The 22,384-nt window shown below is 37.0% G+C and overlaps 1 protein-coding gene and 1 non-coding gene across 2 annotated transcripts in view; both read right to left on the reverse strand.

Annotated features, from left to right (window-relative positions):
- LOC124156144 (leucine-zipper-like transcriptional regulator 1) overlaps positions 1-20,301 on the reverse strand; it is a 49,222-nt gene extending 28,921 nt beyond the window's left edge. Inside the window, exons 1-6 of the mRNA XM_046530492.1 lie at positions 19,912-20,301; positions 19,565-19,736; positions 17,462-17,598; positions 16,681-16,795; positions 12,856-13,019; positions 1,797-1,998 (exon numbers count right to left, since the gene is read on the reverse strand). Of these exons, the coding sequence (XP_046386448.1) occupies positions 1,797-1,998; positions 12,856-13,019; positions 16,681-16,795; positions 17,462-17,598; positions 19,565-19,736; positions 19,912-20,054 (933 nt within the window). The 5' untranslated portion in view covers positions 20,055-20,301. The remainder of the gene's footprint in view (positions 1-1,796; positions 1,999-12,855; positions 13,020-16,680; positions 16,796-17,461; positions 17,599-19,564; positions 19,737-19,911) is intronic.
- Positions 954-1,061, reverse strand: LOC124156682. The gene has a single exon (XR_006864384.1). It is a non-coding gene; the product is annotated as a U6atac minor spliceosomal RNA (small nuclear RNA).
- Positions 20,302-22,384: the final 2,083 nt, after the last annotated feature.

Here is a 22,384-nt window from a genome sequence, read left to right on the forward strand (position 1 = left end):
TCAAAAAACAGTAATTTTGTATGAGTACATATTAAAATGAAGTATTTTTTAATTAATTGAGGCCACTGTACTCCTTTTCACACTTCTATAAAGGCACAAGGGGAGGGTAGGGTAGTAGCCGAGAAATCCCCCACCTCCATGGCCATTGCTATGCTCTCCAGTACTAACAGCAAAACCACATCATTATATGGATATTATTTTGTTTGCAGTCCATCCCAGCAGTTCATGTTAAAGCAGATAGAATATAAAAATATTAACGAAGTGAGAGAAGTAGGTGTGTTTGGGTTCCAAAGCTGGAATTAAAAGAAATATTGAACTTAGAGAAATGGTTCTAAGGTAAAGGTCCCACCTCTGGGCAGGTTTGGCATCATTGCCACAAGTTGACGAATATTAAACGATTTAGCTTTCATCTGTATTGCGTGCAATGAATAGGAACAAATGCTCAGGAGGGTCACTAGCTCCGGTAAAGAATGATATGCAGCATTATATTAATTCCAGTTTCACTATCCTTTCATTAAAGGTGGACGCCACATATCTCAGCTAAGATTCAGTGATATTACTGTACGAATTTTGATCTTAATGTAAGTTTCCTATAAATAGCACATTGCAGCTGAGAAATTCATTTTCCAAGAGCAAATCTACTATAGTACACCATTTTTTGGTAAACTTTTTGGCCTATACTAAAATAGCAATAAATTCCGTAAATTACTCCTGAGCAAATCATCGATAAAAACTTATTGTTATTCAATCACCATTTTCCCTTACTTCAAAATTAAGTAATTTTTACTCAATAATATTTATTTTATGGGATAAAAACTTACTTTCTCTCCATTCTTTACATAGATATATAATGTATATACAAACTGCCTTCAAATTTCTATATTTAATACAATCACACATAGCTGTGTTCCCTTTTTCTTCTAATGAAATGACTGACAATGAGTTGAACAATGAAAAAAATGTGGTCAAGTGCTGGAAGACCAGCGGTGCCTTAACCAATATGTGTTGAAATTCCATCCTTGTCTAGGGGAGTGCTAACCGTCTCTCCTTTCATACAACACAAAAGAGGTCAAGGAAAAATTTGGTCATATATACAACTTCCAGTCAGATTTTAAGTGACAGTGAAAACTAAGGATTAAATCCACCATTAGTTTATAGGAATTATAAATTTAGCCTAAATTTAGTAACAGCTCACATACCCACTATTTTTGCCCCCAAACCATTATAACCTTTCCTTCAAAATACCAATAATTAAAAATTATATATTGTACTAGCACTCTGGAATTGTAATTTCCTTTACAGCATGAAATCGGAATGCAAATTTATATAAATAAGGAGACTATTTCAATAAAATTAAATAATATCCCAAATATTAAACAGAAGAATTATGTATAAGTTTAATAAAATGTTTATAATACATAGATAGAAAAGAAACAATGCAGATTAAATTTACCATTTTGGACTAGCAATTACTTAAATTTTGTTTTTGGGGCCAAATAAAATAGTTGGCTTTGCTCCATATTTATAAATAAATAGAGTAATCAAGAAGGAAAAAAATCATTTTACAATTACAAACTTTTGCAACTGAATAATTACAGCCAAACTACATCTCATTCAATCAAACCAGCACAAATTCTGAGCATTCAGCATTCCAAGTTCCATTTCCATTACATAAAAAATATGGTATCATCAAAAGTGTAACATACTGATGAACATGGTTCCCTCTCATTATTTCTGTGGAAATATACCAGATAAAACTATGAGCTAAAACACACTTCTATAGTGAAGGAACTCACCTTTGATCCCGGAGCTGGTTGAATAATGGACCAGGTTTGAGTGTCAAGATCATAACAATGAAGGTCATTTGCTAATATTGAATCAGCTGCTCCTCCAAACACGTATAAATGCCGATCAAATGCCACCATAGTGTGTCCATAACGTCTAGCAGGAGGGGGAGGAGCGCCTCTCAGAATGTGCTCGGTAGATATACAAGTCCACCTTAATAAGAGAAATTTTCAAATAAAATTACTTACTCATCGCAGCAGCTTAAGATAAAGATGGAAATGTAGCTACGAATACATTATAGGCATAATCGACAACCGTAAGGAATGAAAATTTCAATGCAGACAATTTGCATGCAACTTTAATTAAAACACCCACAATTCATGGAAATATAAACATATGATAGCTTCAATTGTGCATTTCATCATTGTTGTCATTTTTCAGCTAATCGTCCAGCAATTCCTGAAAATTTCAGGTAAATGCCTAGAGAAGATGAAGAGAATAGAAATTACTCCTAAAACATCACATGATCAATTGTATTCATTTCTCGGTCATTCGTTTCCTCTGGCTGTTCATTTGGGCTTTTGAATTCATTTTGATTTTGTGTTCATTTAAAACATTTGCAATTGATGAACAGGATGCAATGGTTCAGGTTTGTGGTCAATTTACAGGTTGGTTATCTGTTCGTAATTTGTGCTATGTTTCAAATTTAATTTTAACATTAGGTTTATTTTGACCAAACTATATTTTGATTATAGTAATAATAATTTATTTATTTGCCAGACGACAAGTATTGTACATACATTGTATATGGCACGTCATGAATACAAAATCAAGCTATATACAAAATGGCAGTTTAAATTCAAAGGCAGTTATAAAGATAAATATTCATGAACGGAGTAGAAACATTTGGATAATAAAAAGTTTTTTCTCTTAGTTTTGAAAGTCGACAAACTCATAGGAGCTTTTAGGTTCTTCGGAAGCTTGTTGTAAAGCCTTAGAGTCATTCTTCTAAAGCCACAGATAGCTTTCTTAGTACGTACAAATGGGACATGCAAGTCTCCCTGCTGCCTAGTACCCTGGTTATGAATATCTGAGTTTAGAACAAAGTCCTTAAAGTTTGACTTGGCATATAATAAAACAGAAAGTATGTAGACACAGGGAATAGGTAGCACGCGAAGACATTTAAACAAAGGGCGACATGGGGTTCTACATGGTTTGTTTGCAATCAAACGTATAGCTCTTTTTTGGATTTTAAAAATGGGTCACTGCATGGGGTGAAGAGCCCCAGTGTAGAATGGTGTATAGTAAATGGGGGTAGAATTTCCCATACTAAATAATTAGAAGAACATCAATGGATACAGTGGACCTAATTGATCTGATTAGGAAACACTTAGAGCTGAGATGACCAGCTAGATTAGAGACAAGTTTTTCCCAGGAAAGATGCACATCGATATTCATTCCCAGAAACATGGTGTCGTCAACCTGTGGAATACATGTTCCATTTAGGTCAACATTAAGCAAACTAGCGGTTTTATTGAGATTAGAGAAGTAAATAAGTTGGGATTTTGTGACATTGAGATTAAGACAATTAAATTTACACCAAGTAAGAACCTGATCGGAGACAAAGTTGGCTGCTGTATGTAACCCTTTGACAGTTGAGGACGTTATAATAAAATTTGCATCATCAGCATATAATACTGAGTGAATACCAGTTGCTGAGGATACAAAGTTGGTGAGGTCATTTATGTATAATAAAAATAGAATTGGGCCAAGAATAGATCCTTGAGGAACACCTTGGGTCAGAAATTTCGGAAGAGAATTGAACTTATGACCATTCGACACCACTGAGACAATTTGAGATCTATTGGAGAGATATGATTCAATCCAGTGATAGGGAATACCTCTTATGCCAAAAGAGGGTAACTTATTCAGCAAGATACGGTGGTTGACACTGTCGAAAGCCTTGGTGAAGTCATAAAATATGCCAAGTACTTTCGTTTTGAGGTCTAGTGCTGTTAAAATTTTGTCGACTACCTGGGCAATAGCAAGACTGGTAGATCTGTACTTGCGGAAGCCATATTGAAAAGGTGATAGGAAGTTGTTTGACTCTAAATAAGAGGTCAGTCTTCTATAAAAAGTTAATTCAAAAACCTTGCCAAACTGATTTATAAGTGAAATGGGTCGATAGGAGCTGAAATCGTGGATAGAGCCCTTCTTCTTATAGAGTGGAATTACTTTAGACTCCTTTAGAGAATCAGGAGATGCTCCTTGTTGTAATGAGGCATTAACAAGGAAAAGAAGAGGGGATTTAATATAATCATAAGACAGGCGTATTAAGTGATATGGAATTTCGTCAGTACCAGCACAAAATTTAGAGCAAGACTTGCGGATAATAGAGGTTAACTCAGTTTCAGAGCAGGGGTAAAGGAATAATGAAGCTGTTGAACAGTTGGGTTGGTGAGATGGACGTCCAGGGGTGGGAGTTGAACCATTGGGTTGAGAGAAATGATCGTTAAATGCTGAAGCTAATTTAGATGGATCATTAATTAAATTACCAGATTCATCTTTTAACTGAAGGTGGGTGGGTTTCTGCTTCATTTTAGAACTGTTTATAATTTTCCAGATGACTTTGGACTTATTATCAGCAGAAGAAATTCGTAGGTCATTAAAGTTATGTTTGACCTCTGAGATCATTTTTCTGCATTGTTTTTTCAGCTCAATGTACTGAGATTTGAGTTCAGGGTTGTCGAAGTTTTTAGATTAGTTACATTAATGCAAAAATCTATTTCAACAAACAGGAAAGTTAAATATAAATTCTTTTACTATTAATTATATCCATAATATATTTTGCTATTAAATTATTCGTAACGGAATTCACTTTTAACTGGGTTAATTTATATTTTACCGTGCATTGCTTTAAGAGGTTTGAACTGATGATTTTGGGAAACATAAATTTGGCTTCAACTTTCCTCAAATTACTTGTTTGTAGTGTAATTAGACATTAAAGGGGGAGCACTTGGTACTCTTTCGGAGAAAGTCTACAGACATATATCCATCATTTTCGAAGGAATGAAAACAATATGTTACCAACGGCAATTTTATTTCATGATATTAGGTTTTTCACGTCGCGAAATTTAATGTACACCCATGTCTCGTATAGCGCAATTTCGATTAGCGCAATTTCGATATAGCGCAAATTCGCGGGGAAACATTGCAACGCAGTGTAGCCTAGTCAAAAATCTTAAACGTTCTCATGATAAAACGTGAACTTGCGCTAAGTACACACGAAATTTCTATCATTTTACGCATATTAATATTATTGCTTGCCTCAAATCTTCTTTTTTGTTTATATATTAATCGAAATCCATTGCTGTGCAATGGCCAAAAGTATTACTCGTCATTGGGTCCAGATAGCCGGCCTACCGAAGTAATTTATCCCGTCTCCTTAACAGAATGATAATGAATAATTTAGATCGTTAATTATGCGAGGGTCTAGTGGAAATGATTTTTTTTCAGCAATACGGTTTGAGATGTATTTTTTCCGTCATAGGTTATCGGGCGGTTGACTTCCAGGTAGAGGGTCTACGCTAAAGCCTCCAAGGTCATCGGTATTCACGGGGGAGAAATGGAGCGGTGGCCGAGTTGCGCATGAATAGTATCAACACATAAAAGGGTCCGCTATAGTGTCTCAAACACAATGGCTTCGTTCCCTCCCCGCAATCGTAGGCCTTCTGCGTCTCAGGAATACAGTTCAGCAGTGGAAGGTGATTTAGATAGAGCCATACACAGTAAAAACCAAGAGAATATGGCAAAAAATAGGAATGCGTGTAGAAAAATCAAGAATTTATCAAGAAAAACTATAAACCTAGAAGAGGAATTGAAAGACGTCAATTGCTTTGAAAATGGAGAAAGTCAAAGCGATATTGCGTGGAAGGTTAAACGCACAATGCCTTATTCTGAATAAAGACGAAGTTAAAACATCAGTGACCTCAGCCGCACCAACTTCAACCAAGCGGTCTACACATACGGAAAGATCATAGTGAATCAGTACAAAAAGACGAGAGTGGTAATCGCTCCGAGACATTTAGTGAAAGCTCCGGTTGGTTCCAGAATTTAAACGGCAAGCAGGTATTTTCAGTGCGGCGATATCAGGTGAATCTGCGAGTGTTGATAGCGCAGTCACCGCAGCATTTTCTGATGAACTCCAAGCTGTGATTGAAAGTGGCTCCTTTCCCCCTCAACCAGTTTTTAGTGTTGACGAGACGATATTGTTTTGGAAAAGAATGCAATCTCGTTCAATCATTTTCAGGGAAGGAAACCTGGGTCAGGTTTCAAGGCATTTAAAGACTGTTTCACGTAGCTGCTAATGCCTCGCAGGACTTAAAATTAAAATAATCTATCATTCATAAACTCCGCTAGCTATGAAATGGCATTCAAATTAGCATTTTCCTGTCATTTCGATGAGCGACAAAAGGGCCTGGGTGACGCAATAGTTGTTTTTAGACTAGTTTGAAAAATCGTCAACTGCCGGCAACGCATTACGATCCCCTGAGATAGCAGATGTTAGCCCACCCGCACGACAGGAGGGAATTTCAAAAGCACGTAAGAATTTTTTTTAACGTGAATAAAAGTCTTCGAATGCGTGCATACTATCTTTAAAGATATTTTGAACTATAAAAATTTATATAAATAATGTTTTATAAGGCTTTTTATGGGAATATAGATGTTTTAGAGGAAATTCAATACCCAAGACCTATGCTACCAGGAACGCATCCCTATCTTCCCAATGTTAAAATGCTCTCGTATAACGCAAATTCGTATAGCGCAAAGACCCCAAGGAACGCATCCCTTGCGCTATACGAGACATGGGTGTATTATATAGTGACCACTTAGCTGAATTGCACATAAATACACCTCAAAAGGGCTCTTTCTTTGCTTTCCATGTTTAATATTTAAATATGTTACAGAATTCCATGGGTGTAACATATTTTACTATTTTTTTACATTCTACCAAAAGTACTAATTTAGCAATGAAATTGATTATTTCTCACCATTTTACACATGCTATTATTGACAGTTTATTGCATTGTTAGAGTGGATAGATAACTGACACAGGCTGTAACGAAAAGAAAAACATCGATATCTTACCGAGGAGTTTAAGAGAGAGATTCACAAATGACATTAATACGACAATTATTTATAAGGAACAGTTAGCTGGGTATGAAAGTCTAAATTACTCATAAGAGCAGTATTTAAAAACTTTTCTGGTGCTAAATACGCAAATACAGTAAACTCTTGATTTTACGAAGTCAGTGGGACCGGAAAATTGGCACTTCGTAAAATCGAGTTTCGTAAATTCAAACCTTTTTCATAAGTCACGAAAAAAATGTTCACTTTTGTTTCTTCCGCCGTTTTTTGTCTTTAGTGGTCTTATTTAAATGTTTTCGGTGGTTATTCTCGGTATAATTCATAGAAAAGGCTTTTTGGTATCGATTTATGATGTGAAAAATTGTTAAATAATTATACCACCATAAAATTCCCATTTCTTGTTCATACTTCAACATCAACGATCGCTAAAGAAATTCCCGACCAGTTTAGAAAACGTAATCAAATAATGAATTGCAATGTTTATTATAAGAATTAACAATGGGGAACTTGCATGAATTTTTTTTATTTCACAGGCGGACAGAAAATTATTTTCTGAATACAACAAAGAAAACCGCATGTTTATCTGAGTTTTCCTTCGCGAGATATTTAATGATAAATATTACGAATTTTAAAGCGCGGGAAAAACTACCTCACCCCCCAAGCCACTGCCGACGAAGCCTCGATGACGTCAAAGGTGCCTAAACATCACGCGAAGCTATTGTTGTGATTGTTTGTAATAGTTGCCAGCAGTTGTGAAAGCTTCGTTTGTTAGACGTGTTGATTATTTTATATTTAAAGATAAATATCCGACGATAGAGGCTTGGAAGCCCTCATATTTTGCATTATTTATAATATTAATATCTGAGTACGGGCATAAAATATAAAACTGGTGCAGTTAAACCAAAAATTATATAATACCTAAATAACATCGTTGTAGGAGTCTGAGCCACGGCCATTGGAAGGGGGATACGTTAATTGTAAGTTGATGTTATCGACGGTATATCATTCATTTAAGTATGCAATTAGAACGATTTTGATGTTTACTGATGTCCGCTTAGCTTTTATATACAATAACTTCATCCGTTTATTCGTAGGTACCGGAGAATTCGTCGTTTAGGACTGTCTGTGCTTGTATTATGGGGTGAATTCCAGTCAATGCAACTTTTGCTCGCTGATTGGAGATCTCTAGGAACATTTTTGTGCCAAAATAGTGTTATTTTCAACGTGACGTCTCCCGTTAAACTACTGCTAATAATCACAGTGTCAGTGGTTGAAATGCACAAAGTTTGACAAGGTTGAAAAATATCGGTCAAGAGTTGTCAGTGTTCCATCGTGATTGAATTGTAAAAAGTGCTATTACGCTATCGATAAATGTCTAACAGTAGTGTAAAAGTTGTCAGTGGCGTGCTAATCTCCGTTGTCACAGTAGATATGACATTTCACGATCACGCTATTGAAATAAAAACTGTGTGTGAAGTTTGTTATTCCATTATTTCAACGAATAGTAGTGAGAAATGTCACCTGTGTCACTTGTGTGGGCTAATTTAAGGGTGAATCAGTGAATAAATAGTTGTATTCATCATAACGAGTTCTGTTATTGTAAGTTGTATGTGATGAATATAAGAATGTGACAGTGACATCCAGTTTTTGATAAGAGTATTTGCCTATTTCCCGCTATATTTTTATGGTATATGCTAGTATATTGTTTATGGATTTACCTATATTATTGAAATAGGTTGTAGCTTGTGTGTGTGTTGGCAGCGGAACCGATCGCGATATCACATGTGGATTGTGTGCAGACTGTTTTGCTGTGAATTCGTACCGTAGGACGGATAGGACTACCTTCTCCGCTAATCGGGCGTTGCCAAATTCAACAGCACAGCTTACGATCGTTATCCTCCAGTATTACAAGTTTCTTTTACAACTCGATTTGCCGCCAACATATAGCAATAATTTGTCTTAGCAAATTCCATGAGGGTCATGGCATCAATTTTTGGTGTCCTAAAAAAAGGCTGGTGCCCTAACATCCCATGCCACACGCCTTAAAGGCAGCTTGCGGGGTATTATGTAGACGTAGATGAATTTCAGGTGTACTATTCGAACGAGTGGCAACGTTATCATCCATTTTTCTGATAACTAAAACACACGAAGTGAAACGCTTGTACTTCATCATCCCGATGCCGCGTTATTAATATCCCAAGTAATAATCTAGGCACAATAGCAATAGGAAAACTTGCCCAAGAATAACAGAACAAAATAAAGTGATGATGAGCGGCTAAATACTCCCTCAAAACAAATTTTACACCAAGCGCTTAGCGTATTTTCCAACTCCCTGCGGTTGTTTAGGCACCTATGACGTCACGCCTGGCCTCGGCAACGCTCGGGTGTCTTCGCGCAGTGGTCGGCTCAGAGAAATTTTTCTCGATTTTAAATGCAATATTTTTATTTCTTTTGATGTTGAATGGAGAAACTGAAGGTATTTTTGCGAGCTAATGTATCCATTTGACCTATTCAAAATAGTTTTTAGAGCAATCTACGACCCATGCAAGTTCCTCATTATAAATTTGTGGTTAGGAGCCAATAGCTACTATTAAGTATGCAAAAGATAGATATTTGTTTCTGACACCCACGGAATTTTAGCGGCAGCCGGCCTAACCGCCATTTATGTCGCCCTCTATCGCTCAGTGACGAGAAAAAAAGAAAAACAAGGGTCTTAGCCCGTTTCCAAAATAACCTTCGTAAGTTAATATTTCGAGTTACTTCGTATTTTCAGCAGAATGTGCTCTATTTTCACTGAGATTCAATTACGATCATAAATAACGTACGATGTCATTATCTTCTGGCGAATATTTGAAGTAAATTCTGTTTGAGTTCTCCGTCCGACTAAGACATAATTCTTCATCAGGACTGTATTCTTCATACCGGGTGTGAGGTGACCTGTTCCTATAGTATGTTTCTCTCCTTTTATGCCGACAGGAGCAAGGTTCCAACCGGAAAACGACAGGAGAAACATCTTACAGTATCGGAGAAATATAGATAGAAACGTTATTATCCACATTGATTGTTTTCCTACAAGAGACGTTTTATCATTTCTCAACGTGGTTAAGTATTGGTTCGCTAGCGTGAATTCCCAAAAAATGACACGCAAAAACCTGTACCGTCACCTCATTTAGTTTTCGTGTTCCTTTCTCCGCCGTATTGAAAGTTAGGCAAAGGATCATTGACATAGAGAAAAGATTTTCTTAGTTTTAGCACAAAAAAATAGTCGCGCCATAATCGTAAATAAATATAGTGTGGAAAGAGCAAAGAAATTAATTTCAATTGAAAAGTCAGCTGAGAAGAAGAGAGACAATTATAAGCGCGGCATCATTTTCCCGATAGTGGAAGATACTTCTTCCGCCTCTCTCCGGTTAATAACTTCCCCCCGTTGCAGGTAAAGATGAACCATGCCCTACTCCACAATCGGGGAACGTTCCCAGTGGGTGGGGTGAATAAGAGTGGGATGGGGATTGCCTGAGGGAAGAAGTGTGGTCAGCACAAGGACTGGTGAAGGGGGCAGGACAAAGAAGGGTGGGGAAATGGCCTTCAGCTCTGCCTCAGTCTACTTTTGGGGGCCGTATTTTTTTGCGACGCACACAAGCTCAGTCTCCTTAGGGAGGGAGTGAATGGGAAATGCTGGGGAAGGAGGGGTTTGGGATGCGTAAGGTGGGTGTCAGCAAGATCAGTCAAAGGCGGCAGGAGGGAAGGGACGGCTTTGGAAAGACAGAACCCCAGCATGGGAGAACGGGGAAGCGCGTGAGAAGAAAGTTCATGGTTAGACTAGGAAGTGCGTCTTCATTACGAGAAGCCTAAAATATAAATTGGCGGTAAATAGAGCCCAGTACTTAAGATATTTAAGTTGCTCATTCACAAAGGCCAATATATACACGAAAAGATATTATGGCGCGGATTGCATGTATCAACGTCCATTTCGGGATGTTATTAATTTCTGTTCCCATTTATAAAAGTAGCAAATAGATTTGAAAGAATGATAATCATGAATAAAAATATCTTAATCGATATCCAAACGCACATGAGCAAAATAGATGAATGTATACATAACGATTCATCGCAAGTAATACCGCTCAAGCTTCTTCCGGCATAGGACTTTAAAATTCTGGATAATGCCTAGGTCCAAGGGCTGGGACTTGCTAGTCGAGTGCGGGGGTAAAAAGAGGACTCGAACATTAGCCAATTTTAGATCTTCCACGTATTTATGAACGGTGGCATTATCCATTATTAAAACAATTTTGCTGTTCTCTCCAGCAATTTTTCTCTGTAGACGTATAACCGTTTGCTGGAAAATTTCTCGGGTCATCCAGCTGTTTTTATTTGCATGGTAAAAAACGGGGAGGGCTTCCAATTTTACATGTTTTAAGCACCGTGGCCTTTCAAATTTCCCAATGACAACGGGCTTATTTTGTCCGTGCCCGTTTGGTTGACGCACAGCCCCACAGTAACACGCACTTTACTCTTTTCCCCCCCATGGCACCTTTTTCCTTTGAAACCCAGGGTTGCGTCAGGTAATGCATTAAAAAATAGCCCAGTTTCAGGGGCCAGCGAGGGTGAGCTCGTCGAGGAAAGGGTCCCGGATTAGGCACCCTTCGAAGTGCTTCGGCGAAAAGTAGTCAAGTAGTCTTCGAAGTACGTTCACAGCAGTGCAAAGGGTTAATTAGGGGTGTACGAAATACTCCGCGCGACCTTCCTGACATGTTAAACTACGAATTATTGTCGATGCTATGTTTACGAACAGGCACGTATATAGGGGCATAATGTCAGCCGCGATATTTTAACTTAACTCCTACTCCCCCTATATTCCCACAGTGAGGTTTTTGGCGACCCATTTCTCTCCAAAGTTGCATTATCATTTACGATTTCGCACTTTTGATGGACCACAGTTGGAAGCGCTGATTTTGTAGCTACTTACGCCGGCGTAACTAGTTTTGTTGACAAAATTTTCGCCGTAGTTCGTATAAACGAATGCCATTTGCTCCTAGGGACCGAGCCGAGGTTCGTAAATTCAAAAAATTTCGTATAATCGAAACTTCGTATAATCGAATAGCGCCATGTATTTAGCATAGGCTTTTCACCGGGACCGCAATATCACTTCGTATAATCGAAAACTTCGTAAAATCCTGCTTCGTAAAATCAAGAGTTTACTGTAACATCACACACTGGGCTGATAAATATTAATTCTGACTCATTCTACAAGTGGACAACAGATATTATCCTGCACACTGATAAACAAGTAAAGGCCCGCGACAGAATTTTCTTGAAAATACTATGACAAACTGCACAAACCAAATGATACCACACTAAGCTTCCATTTACTCTAAACGTCTAATAAACAGTATTTTCTACCTGAATGACCCTGACTGTTCGCCACGAACAGATATTTTGAACTGTTCTTTCTACTGAGCAGGTTCAAAGAGTACGGTTCATCAACATTAACAGTTATACCTTCCCTTCAGATGAGGGGTCTAGATGGATTTTTCCTTTTACCAAAACAGGCATGAAATTTCAAAGCAACTGTAGACAAAGAATGATACTGAAAGAATTTTACCAATAAATATAAGTGTTTATTCAAGGAGAGGCTATTTAACCACTTCCAAATGCTGAAAGAAATTCCAGGAATTATGAATAGCCTCGCAAGTAGATCAAGTTAAAGGGGAGGAATACATATGAATAAGATATATGTACTAAGTGAAAATGAAGCTCCTATTCCAGCTCTCAACTTTTATGAAAAATGCATTCACTTCGTGTTTCTGATGCCATGATCATCAAATACGATGAAGGACCATACCGTTATCAAAAAAACATGACAGAGGTAAACAAAATTAATTGGACAATGCGTTTATCTAGAAGTCCTACATAAATGCATACCTTTTCTCTTTGAAATGGAATTGAAAGAGACTATTGGTTATCTTGGCTCCACTCTGCCCGCTAAACACAAACATGGAATCCCTTGCTACAGCCACAGGAAAGTTGCAGCATGTCGGAGGGCAGTCACCAATCTGTGCCACTTCTTCCCATGTCCGAGAGTCTCCCTGTTGTGAAAGGCAATGAAGAATAAATCAAGTAAGTACCATATACATATTTCTGGCATCCACTAACGTCTTATACTTGTATTCAACACTTTTAATGTTTCAATAGCCTATAATTTCAATGCATTGACCTTTACACATGGTTCTCCATGAATACTTAAATAGTGGGAACCACCACATAAACTATTAATCCAGCAGTGGACAATTCATGTGACATAATACTTCAACGGCATCTCTAAATGAACTCATTAGAATTTAAAAGGATCATGAGAGACAAATATACTTTGCTAGTGAGCGCCACCTCTGGGTTCTGCTATCCCTAACAACACTGTTAAAAGCCACCACTAACCACACCATAAAGTACAGAAATCAGGTTAAAGTAACAAATATTCACAGAATATACGTGAGTAGACCCAAAAAATATTATTATACCATACTGCTGAAGCCTGAACACAATCCTGGGGGAAAAGAGTTTCATGACAGTTAACAATTGTTTATGTTTGAGTCCAGTGAAAGATAGCTACTGACAATCAGGCTGTAGACTGCTACCAGCAATTTATTTTCGTAATGGGTTTGATTTAAATACGGTAAATTTTGTGGGATAGGCAGGATTTGATTAGAGGGAGAAGGTACACCTAAAATGATACCTCACCAACATTTGGAGAGTGGGAGAGAGGTTAGGGGGGGTTTGAGCCCCCATCAATTCCGTATGTATGGCCTTGTTAAGACTAAAACATTTTTCACAGCCATACACAGACTGTACCTATTTCTGGTGTTGGAAGCAAATAAACAAAGAGAAATCATGATTATAAACAGATTGCATCCAGCAAGTTTTTGAAATCTTTGCATATGATTAACATTCTTCCACTGCTGCCATCAGGAAATTGGTTTCCCAGTTACGGCAAGAGGTATGAAGAGGAAATGAGGGGTGTTGATGAGAGCTCATAATGCCCGAAAAATCACTCACTATATCAAGCACTCATCTTATCTGAAGGTGAATGATGAAGCCTCTAAATTAATGCAACCACCCTACTGCTTTTCTTTTTCACGGATCCTTTTCACAGAGGAATAACACTGTGCATGCTTTAGCTTGCATATGTATTTGAGCATAACTTTTCAAATAAAATATTGCAAAGCAATAGGGTGGTTTCCTATTATATTTTTATTGCCTAAATTGAAAGATTTAACTCCTGGAGTACGTATTTCAAGCTTTTAGATTTTTAAATGACGATATCTATTTTTCGTGATCAAATGAAAAGTGAAAATTTCCATGCACGTGAAAACGCGATGGCTAAGTATGAATGCTGGGAAAAGCCCGTGTTGACATCATTCTGGTTCAAGCTGCCACTGCGTGAGGCCACCTTGGTGCGAGGCTATGAGCGCCGATACAATGCAGGCTGCTACCAGGTAGCACTTGGCTTAAATAAGGATTATCAATACCCTATCAAACGAAGGAAACTTTCCGACCATAGGCAATTTTAATAGGTGATCATTAAGAAATGTTTCCCTGAGCTCTGTGCCCCGTGCATGCATTGGTTATCTCAGACTATGTAAAACTCCTGACTACTCGTATAGCATCTATGTCCCTGAGACGTCACTTGGAGTGGCATCTCATGGGTGCCAATCTGGCCTTTTTCAAATGAGGTTAATCAACTTAAGTTGGATGGCGATACTTGGTGGAACTTGCTGACAGGAAACATCATAAAAGATACACTATTGTATGCAGAGATGGGCAGTATCGAAAATACTTGTATTTGAAATACGTATTTTCGATACTTTTGTAGTTTGTAATTTGTATCGGAAATACATTTTCTGAGAGTATTTTGTATTTTGTAACGAAAATACATCTAAAGAGTAGTTTGTATTTTTAAAATACATTCAAAATAAAAATACATGCAATGTTTTTTGTGCATAAGTACAAAGAGCGTGCGACGAGATGGCAGGGATCCCGAATGAGTCTGTATTAGCCTGTCATCTATGGGACAATATATTGCCCCTTAATTTACTTCTGTAACACCCGTAGGCCCTTGTATACTTGCAAAACGTAGTCGCGTGTGGAGTATTTTGCGAAACGAAGTTTTGCATTGAGTAATTTGTGGAGGGGACTTCTAGAATCTGACGCTGTTCCCAAAGGTCCAGGAGACATTTTTCTCCATTTTATTTAAGACATTTCGCCATGGATAATGGTCAAATTGCCAGTTTCCTATAGATACGTTGCCAGAATGTTTGAGCCTCTCATTATAAAAATAGTTTGTATTTGAATTTATTTTAATTTTTTATTAGGTAAGAACTTCGGTGAAGGCATGTATTTCGTATTTTAATAGAGTATTTTGAAATTACATTTGTATTTAGTATCGAAAATACAATTTTTCGAAGTAATTTGTATTTTGTATTTGAAATACAGATTTTAAAAGTAATTTGTATTTTGTATCTAAAATACATTTGACATGTATTTTGCCCATCTCTGATTGTATGTTCCACCGAAGGTTACTTAACCAACCCAGGTTTCGACATTACACTGTCATTTCATAGGCCTTTGATAATGACACAGTGTAATGTCGAAACCTGGGTCGGTTAAGTGAACTTCAGTGGAACATACAACAGTACATCTTTTAAAATGAGGTTTCAATTAACCATTAACGTTCGTCTAAACTGAGATTTCTATAAGGGTCATTCCATGTCAACTCAACCAATTTTTGGGGGATCCCACGCCCACCATCTCAGATTTTGATCATTTTTTCCCTGTAGTTAGTTTCAACCTTAGTTAAGAAAAATCCAAAATATTAAAGACCCATTGCAAGTATTTTCCAAGATATGAGTGTTTGAAGTCAATGAGGCACACGCAAAAATTCTGCGGACCAGTCAAATTATTCAAAACTACCATATTTGTGCCCCTGTAAAACCTAAACCAAATGAGTGAAGCTAGTAAAAATTTTAGAGGCTACAAATATGCGCTATAGTTTTCAAAAATGTAATCAAAACGATTTTCACTTGAAAACTTTGTTTTCTATAAATGTTCAAAAATTGCACTTTTGACAAATTTCGACAAAAAAGTGACATTTTAAAACATTTAAAAATCACATGAAAGCCATAAAAATCTCAGTAAATATGGTAAAGACCAACAACTTTAAAATAAAGTGAGGTTTTGGGCAATTTTGAATTTATTTGTTGATAAATATTATGAAAATGATCATTCCGCTAATGTTTTTTGTTGAAAAATGCCACTTTTTCAACTTCTAATAACTAAAAAGGGACACCAATTAGGTGACTGAGTTTTGTAATATCACTTGCACTATCCTCCCTCTTTCAGGAAAATTAAACCTGAAGTTGCTTTCATGATTGATAGTGCTACCCATCTTAATGAATGTCCTGCAAAAATGCTCCATACGGAGGGCACGAAAGAGTCTCTTGGGGCTCAGTATAGCAGTCATGCTAAGGCGAGAACTCCACCGTCTCAAAAGGGTTAAAACTGATACCATGAAGACTAAATCCCTGAGTTATTGGTCCCATTGGTTAAAATGAGAATGAAACAAAATTTTCAATCAGAATGGAATAAAAGATAATCCAAACTTGGAATATAGTGGACAAGTTCCCCCAAGAGAAGGCATCTAAGATCAACTTGGCTGACTCATTCCTTTCCTTAATTACAAAATATTTCACACACCTGCAATGATATTGTCCACATATCATTCAACCTTGCATTTCCATCATATCCCGCAAATATCCACAATTTACCGTCAAATACAGCAGCACCATGAGCAGATCGAGGAACAGGAGTTCTGTAAAAATGAATTTTAAGAACATCAGCATGAATAATTATGTAAACATAACTTCAATGGTAGACACCCCTAAAGGTCTTTTACACCGTGGATACAATTGCATAATCTAATGTTTGTATGAAGGCACAGCCAAAATTTCATTGTGTAAATCAGCGAATTGCCAGAACGCGTGTGAGAATGCATGGATGCAAGAAGGCAATTTAGCCTGTTCTAATTTTGTTCTAGAATTCGTGCAATTGCACACCATATTGAGAAAAGAATGCAGTTCTAACCTGCATAATAACATGCCCCATGTAAAACCATCTTTACGAAAATTAATATTAGAACACCAGTTCACCACAAAGATACCCTAAATTTTGTTTTTGTTCAGAAATATGCAGCTTTGGGTATTTTCCACTCTATATGTAATAGGTTTACTATAGCCCTAGACTATTTAAAACCAATTCTAAAATTAAAATTCATCATTTTTTTCACCATTCCTAATTCTAACATTTGTGCCAGGCCCATGGTATTGCTTTCCTTGTACAGAAGGTGCACCAAATACTCTCTATCTTACTACCCCAGACACAGTCATCTATTCCTAAGAGAATATTCTCTCATCATGATTGTTTGAAATTTATAACACTACTTGTAATTAAAACATCATATACATACACATGTACTTACTTTCCCAAGAACTTCCACTCACTCCACTGTCCAGTTTGGAATTTATATTCAAATAGATCATTTTTGTTGCTTAAGTTGGAATTTGAAAATATATCTCCAGTGTAGCCACCAAACACAAACATTGAATTTTCATAAACCTGTAAATGCAGAAACGGATACAGATAAGCATGAACAAATGATGTAAATTTCAATAATATGTGCCATGCATAGAAATAGAAAACTAAAATATTTAATAACAAGAGCATGTAAAATTTCATACAGTAAACATTTAAAAGGAAAGTGATTTGAGAGGTCATATGCCAAGGTTATGCCAGGTCCGAAATGGAGGGCACGGAGGTACAGGATGGAGTTTAATCTCCTGCTTCATAATGGGATTCATGAACCATTGATTAACTTTACCATCTACATGGTAGGATAACAAATGGTGTACAACCTCTGAAATTTCACTGATCACTGATTAATGAAACCAATAGATAATCCGTCAATAATACATTATTTTCAGCATAATTTACCATACAGATTTTTTTTCAGAATGAAAAGGGTAATAAATGCAAATAAAGTACAGTAGTACACTAGTAGAGTACACTAGTTCATTCATGTCACAATGGGCTTTTTCTCCAATTTTTGACGATAGTGATAGTGTTTGAAAAATAAAGACACCGGAGAATGTTTTTCAATCCATTTTCTACTTCTTGAGCTATTCCAGGTAAAAAACCAATGGGCTTAACCATTTTGCAAGTAAGATAATGACGTAACCGGCTCATGTCTAGCAATTCAACAATTCTCTGCTTTGTTACTCCTCTTTTGCATCCCTCTCACGTGGCTTGTTTTTATCATTTCTCGAAAGAGTAACTCTTTCAGTCACTGGGTTTCTCTGACCGTGTTTACGAGCCTGGACTCAAATGACATCACTAACTCATGAAAATTGGATGGCAAATTTTTCATTTTTTTTATTTTAAAGTATTTATAAGACAAGACACCACCGATTCATATTTAGCAGCTCACCACTTCTTAACTCCTTGGTCTTGCATATCCCTCTCACATGGTTTGTTTTTTTTATCACCCCGGTAATATTAGTTGTGCCTAAAACTCCCCCTAGCCTTGATTCCTAGTTGCCCCCTCGCTGAAATCAAATGTATGGAGCAGGTGAAGATAGATGTGAAAGAGAAGAAATACATCGCTGTGAAAGATAAGCTGTAGGGAGAATTGAATGGAAAGCTACACCAAACCAATATCAGGACTGTTGGCCAGTGATGATGGTTATTATTGATTGACTTTTTTGCCACACCATTAAATACTTTTAAAAACATCGTGAAGTTAACATTTCGGTAAGTGTGTGATGCTTTTAAAATTATTGCTTTCTTCCAAATTACTTTTTGTGAGCCTTGGTGATTTTGTATTCACATCATGTCTTCTTTTTGTAATGGTCTTTCTTATTGAGTTTTGATTGCATAATATTAAGAAGTAATGTATATGTTTTATTTTTTATATTATTGTATTGGTTTATATTTTTAATGTATAATAATTTTGTACTGGGTTTCTACGCCTGTTAACAAACCATATTTTTTATTATCAACTTGAACAGGGGGGGCAGACACCCTCTCCATAGCTCATGGAGTTGGGATCTTCTGAAAAGTTCTAAAACGACTAAACATCCTTAATAAACATTGTCACCAAAGTGGTCTTAACAAGATCACCATAAACCTCAGCCCTTCACTCCACCTGAAGACGCTTATTGGAATATCAGCACAGCTTTCAACACTTTAAAAGTCACAAGAAGGTGAAACCTAGATAAAGCATAAAAATTTCAATCGAATAACTTAAAAAGGCGACATGATGAGTTAGGGTCGGTTAAAGACCGTACTTGAAGGACGAGAGAATGGAAAAACGACAAAGAAATATTTAGGAGAGATGTGAGGGATGAAAACAGAAGAAAGGGTAAGGGTGAAAATACAATTGATTATGACAAACCATTATGAGGATTGTTGATAAACAATTACGATGTATATGTACACAGGAGGAGAGAAAATACGTAAGCCATAGGAACTGGCTACTTTGACTAATGGGTAAGAGTATATACATCCATTGACATAGGCCACTTACCACAGCAGAATGGTTATATCTTGGTGCGGGCTGAGCTCCTGTGGTAAATGCGGTGCCCCATGACTTCTCTTTGATGTCAAAACGAAGTAAATCATTGAGCATTGTCTTTCCATTATCGCCTCCAAAGACATATATGGCATCCTTGTAGGCAACTATTGTGTGTTTACTTCGTCTGCAATGAAGATTCCAACATAACAAAATATCAGTTTTTGTGTATAGCCACAGCCGAAATGCGAAAATTCAACAAATTCTACACTAAACACGTTAAATAGCGATATTCGTAGGTCAATCACTTGTCAAAATTTACCTCGCCAAGAGACTAAAACGTCATGTTTAGGGCAACCTACCTGAATCCAACAAATTCGTCACATTCTGGCATCCTTTTCCATTTGTGTACAGTTTCGAATGGTCCAAAGTCGAGAGTAAGACACTCGGCATTTTCAGGCCAATTATGATCAAAGTCAACATTCACAGGTCTAGCCATTGCCATTTTGATCAATATTTGAGCATGAGTAGAACAAAATTTTATCCCCACCAACTTCCGCCTACATGCAAAACACTACAATGCATATTACACGAAGAGTTTCACGTGCACATTCATAGTTCTGACTGTAAATATAACATTTAGTCTGTTTACCGAAGAACTTACTCTACGAATTCACTGATACAAATTAAAATCTGAAGCTAAGTCAAAACATCAATGGAGCAGTAACATCACCATTCATCGCTGGAGATCCCATGACGTCACACAAATTTCGTTCATAAATTCTCTATCGTTCGTTCAAAGGAATCGATGATACGACTCACAAGAACGGATCATATATATTTCCATCATTCCATTGTGCATCCTTTACGTTCCAGCGTATTTGGTTCAAAAATCGTGACAGATAGGTCAAGAGAACAATAGATACTACATTCGCAAGGTAATTTAGATTTAACATACAGTAATTTTACATCATTGAAAGAGCTAATTACCAAGACTCAATTTCAAAAACGATTCTTCCAAGTTCAAACTCACATTGATATTAATATATGAGGATTAGCTCAATTTGGATATCTGATCAGCTATGGAAATGGCCTATATTGCATTGCACAATGTGTCTGATTCACCTTCATATATTTTTGGGAGAGGTTAACACATAATGGAAAGAAACCGGGGGTTGGACAGTGAGAATCCCCACTGGCCTCCTCCTCCCTGCTTGCTCCTTTGCGGGTCTTTCCCTCCCCCGGCTTTCGAAATCCAAAGTTCTCAAGAGAAAAACTGATTGTAGTGGCAAAAGCATTTTTTTAAATGAATTTTTATTTTACTGTTTCTCTGCACGAGCCTCTTGTGCCTGGTGTCTTTTTGATAATTATCAGCGGGAATATTTTATAAGCGCATTCACTCCTAACAGGGGAAAGCAAAGTATTTGGTAAGTATAGTTATAGATCCTAGCTTCCTAATGAAAACTATTTGACTTATAGAGGTACATCTAATGCATGATCATAGTTTTGTGGGATCAGGGGAAGCCTGGCATCCCCAACTTAGATGATAATTTGTATGACAAAAGTATGAAACCTACAGGTCAGACAAAGCTGACAATCGGACAAAGGCTGCTAATTCACGTACAATGAAATCCAAAATATCATAAGTTTGAACAGCTTTTAATCTTAGATAGTACCTACTTAATATGCTGTTGTCGGAGGCTAATTTAAACAAATTTTCCTGGGATTTTTTCTGGGGGAGGGCACAAGGGTTTGACAGGTCCGCTCATATTTGAGATTAAAAAAAAACACAGCAATTACATTTAGAAAATATTATAATTATTTTCATATGAAAGTTATCAACATTAAATTAAATGATTGAGGCTCCATAATACAAAACTAAAAAAAAGTAATGACAACAGTATTAAAAATCTTGTCAATTTTTGAGCATAAGGGGGGCACGTGCCCCAGTGCTCCCCAAAATCCACCTATGTAGCTGATGATCTAATGACAAACAGAATACATTCCATTTGCCAGTAGATGGTATCTAAGTGTCAAGTGTATACAATGAAGTCTGTGACATCTGGAAATGAGAATATTGTATTGACCAAATGCTTTTTTCATTTATATGAATTAGCTAACATACATCTAGGAAATGAAATATATTTATCCATAGTTAAAAATGTATGCTGATGGTAAATTTGCAGTCAGGAATCATGGGAAAGAATAGCCACTGCTATAATTTTTAGTGCAATAAAAATGAATTGTAATAGCTGACTAACAGGCAAGAGCCAGTGCTTTTATTATCTCCTGTCACATGTTAAATATTTAATTGCCCTTTGCACCTCCTTGCGCTATCTATTCTTGCCTTAATATTGGTGGCATTTCCCTTGATAAACCCCACGTCTTTACACAATTAATTCATTTCCCTCACCTCTTTTTAGTTTAAAAACGAGGAGGTGGAATCAGCGTAGCCATGAGAGTATCCTCACATCTTGTACTGACAAGGGACACTGGAAATTAAGACTTATGCAAACATTTGAGACAAAAGTCAATGGTTAAGTTCAGCCAAGACTGATAGTTGGGAAAATTTTCAGCTTAGTGCTGCACAGGCTGTTTACATCGCCGGCCTCGGTGGTGGCGGGGTAAAGTCCTCGGCTGCCAAACATGAGGTTGCGGGTTCGAGTCCTGCCTGGGTAAGTTTCTCTTATCCAGGGCATGGTTGTTCGTGTAAGTTTCATTGTTGAATTTGTTAAATACCCCGATTTAAAATGGCCAATGAGAGCTGTATTCGGCGGTTTGGGAATAAAATAAAATAGTTCCCACCTGCAAGTCAACATGTTGAGATTTTTTTAA

Source organism: Ischnura elegans, chromosome 3, assembly GCF_921293095.1.
Source record: "Ischnura elegans chromosome 3, ioIscEleg1.1, whole genome shotgun sequence".
NCBI lineage: Eukaryota > Metazoa > Arthropoda > Insecta > Odonata > Coenagrionidae > Ischnura > Ischnura elegans.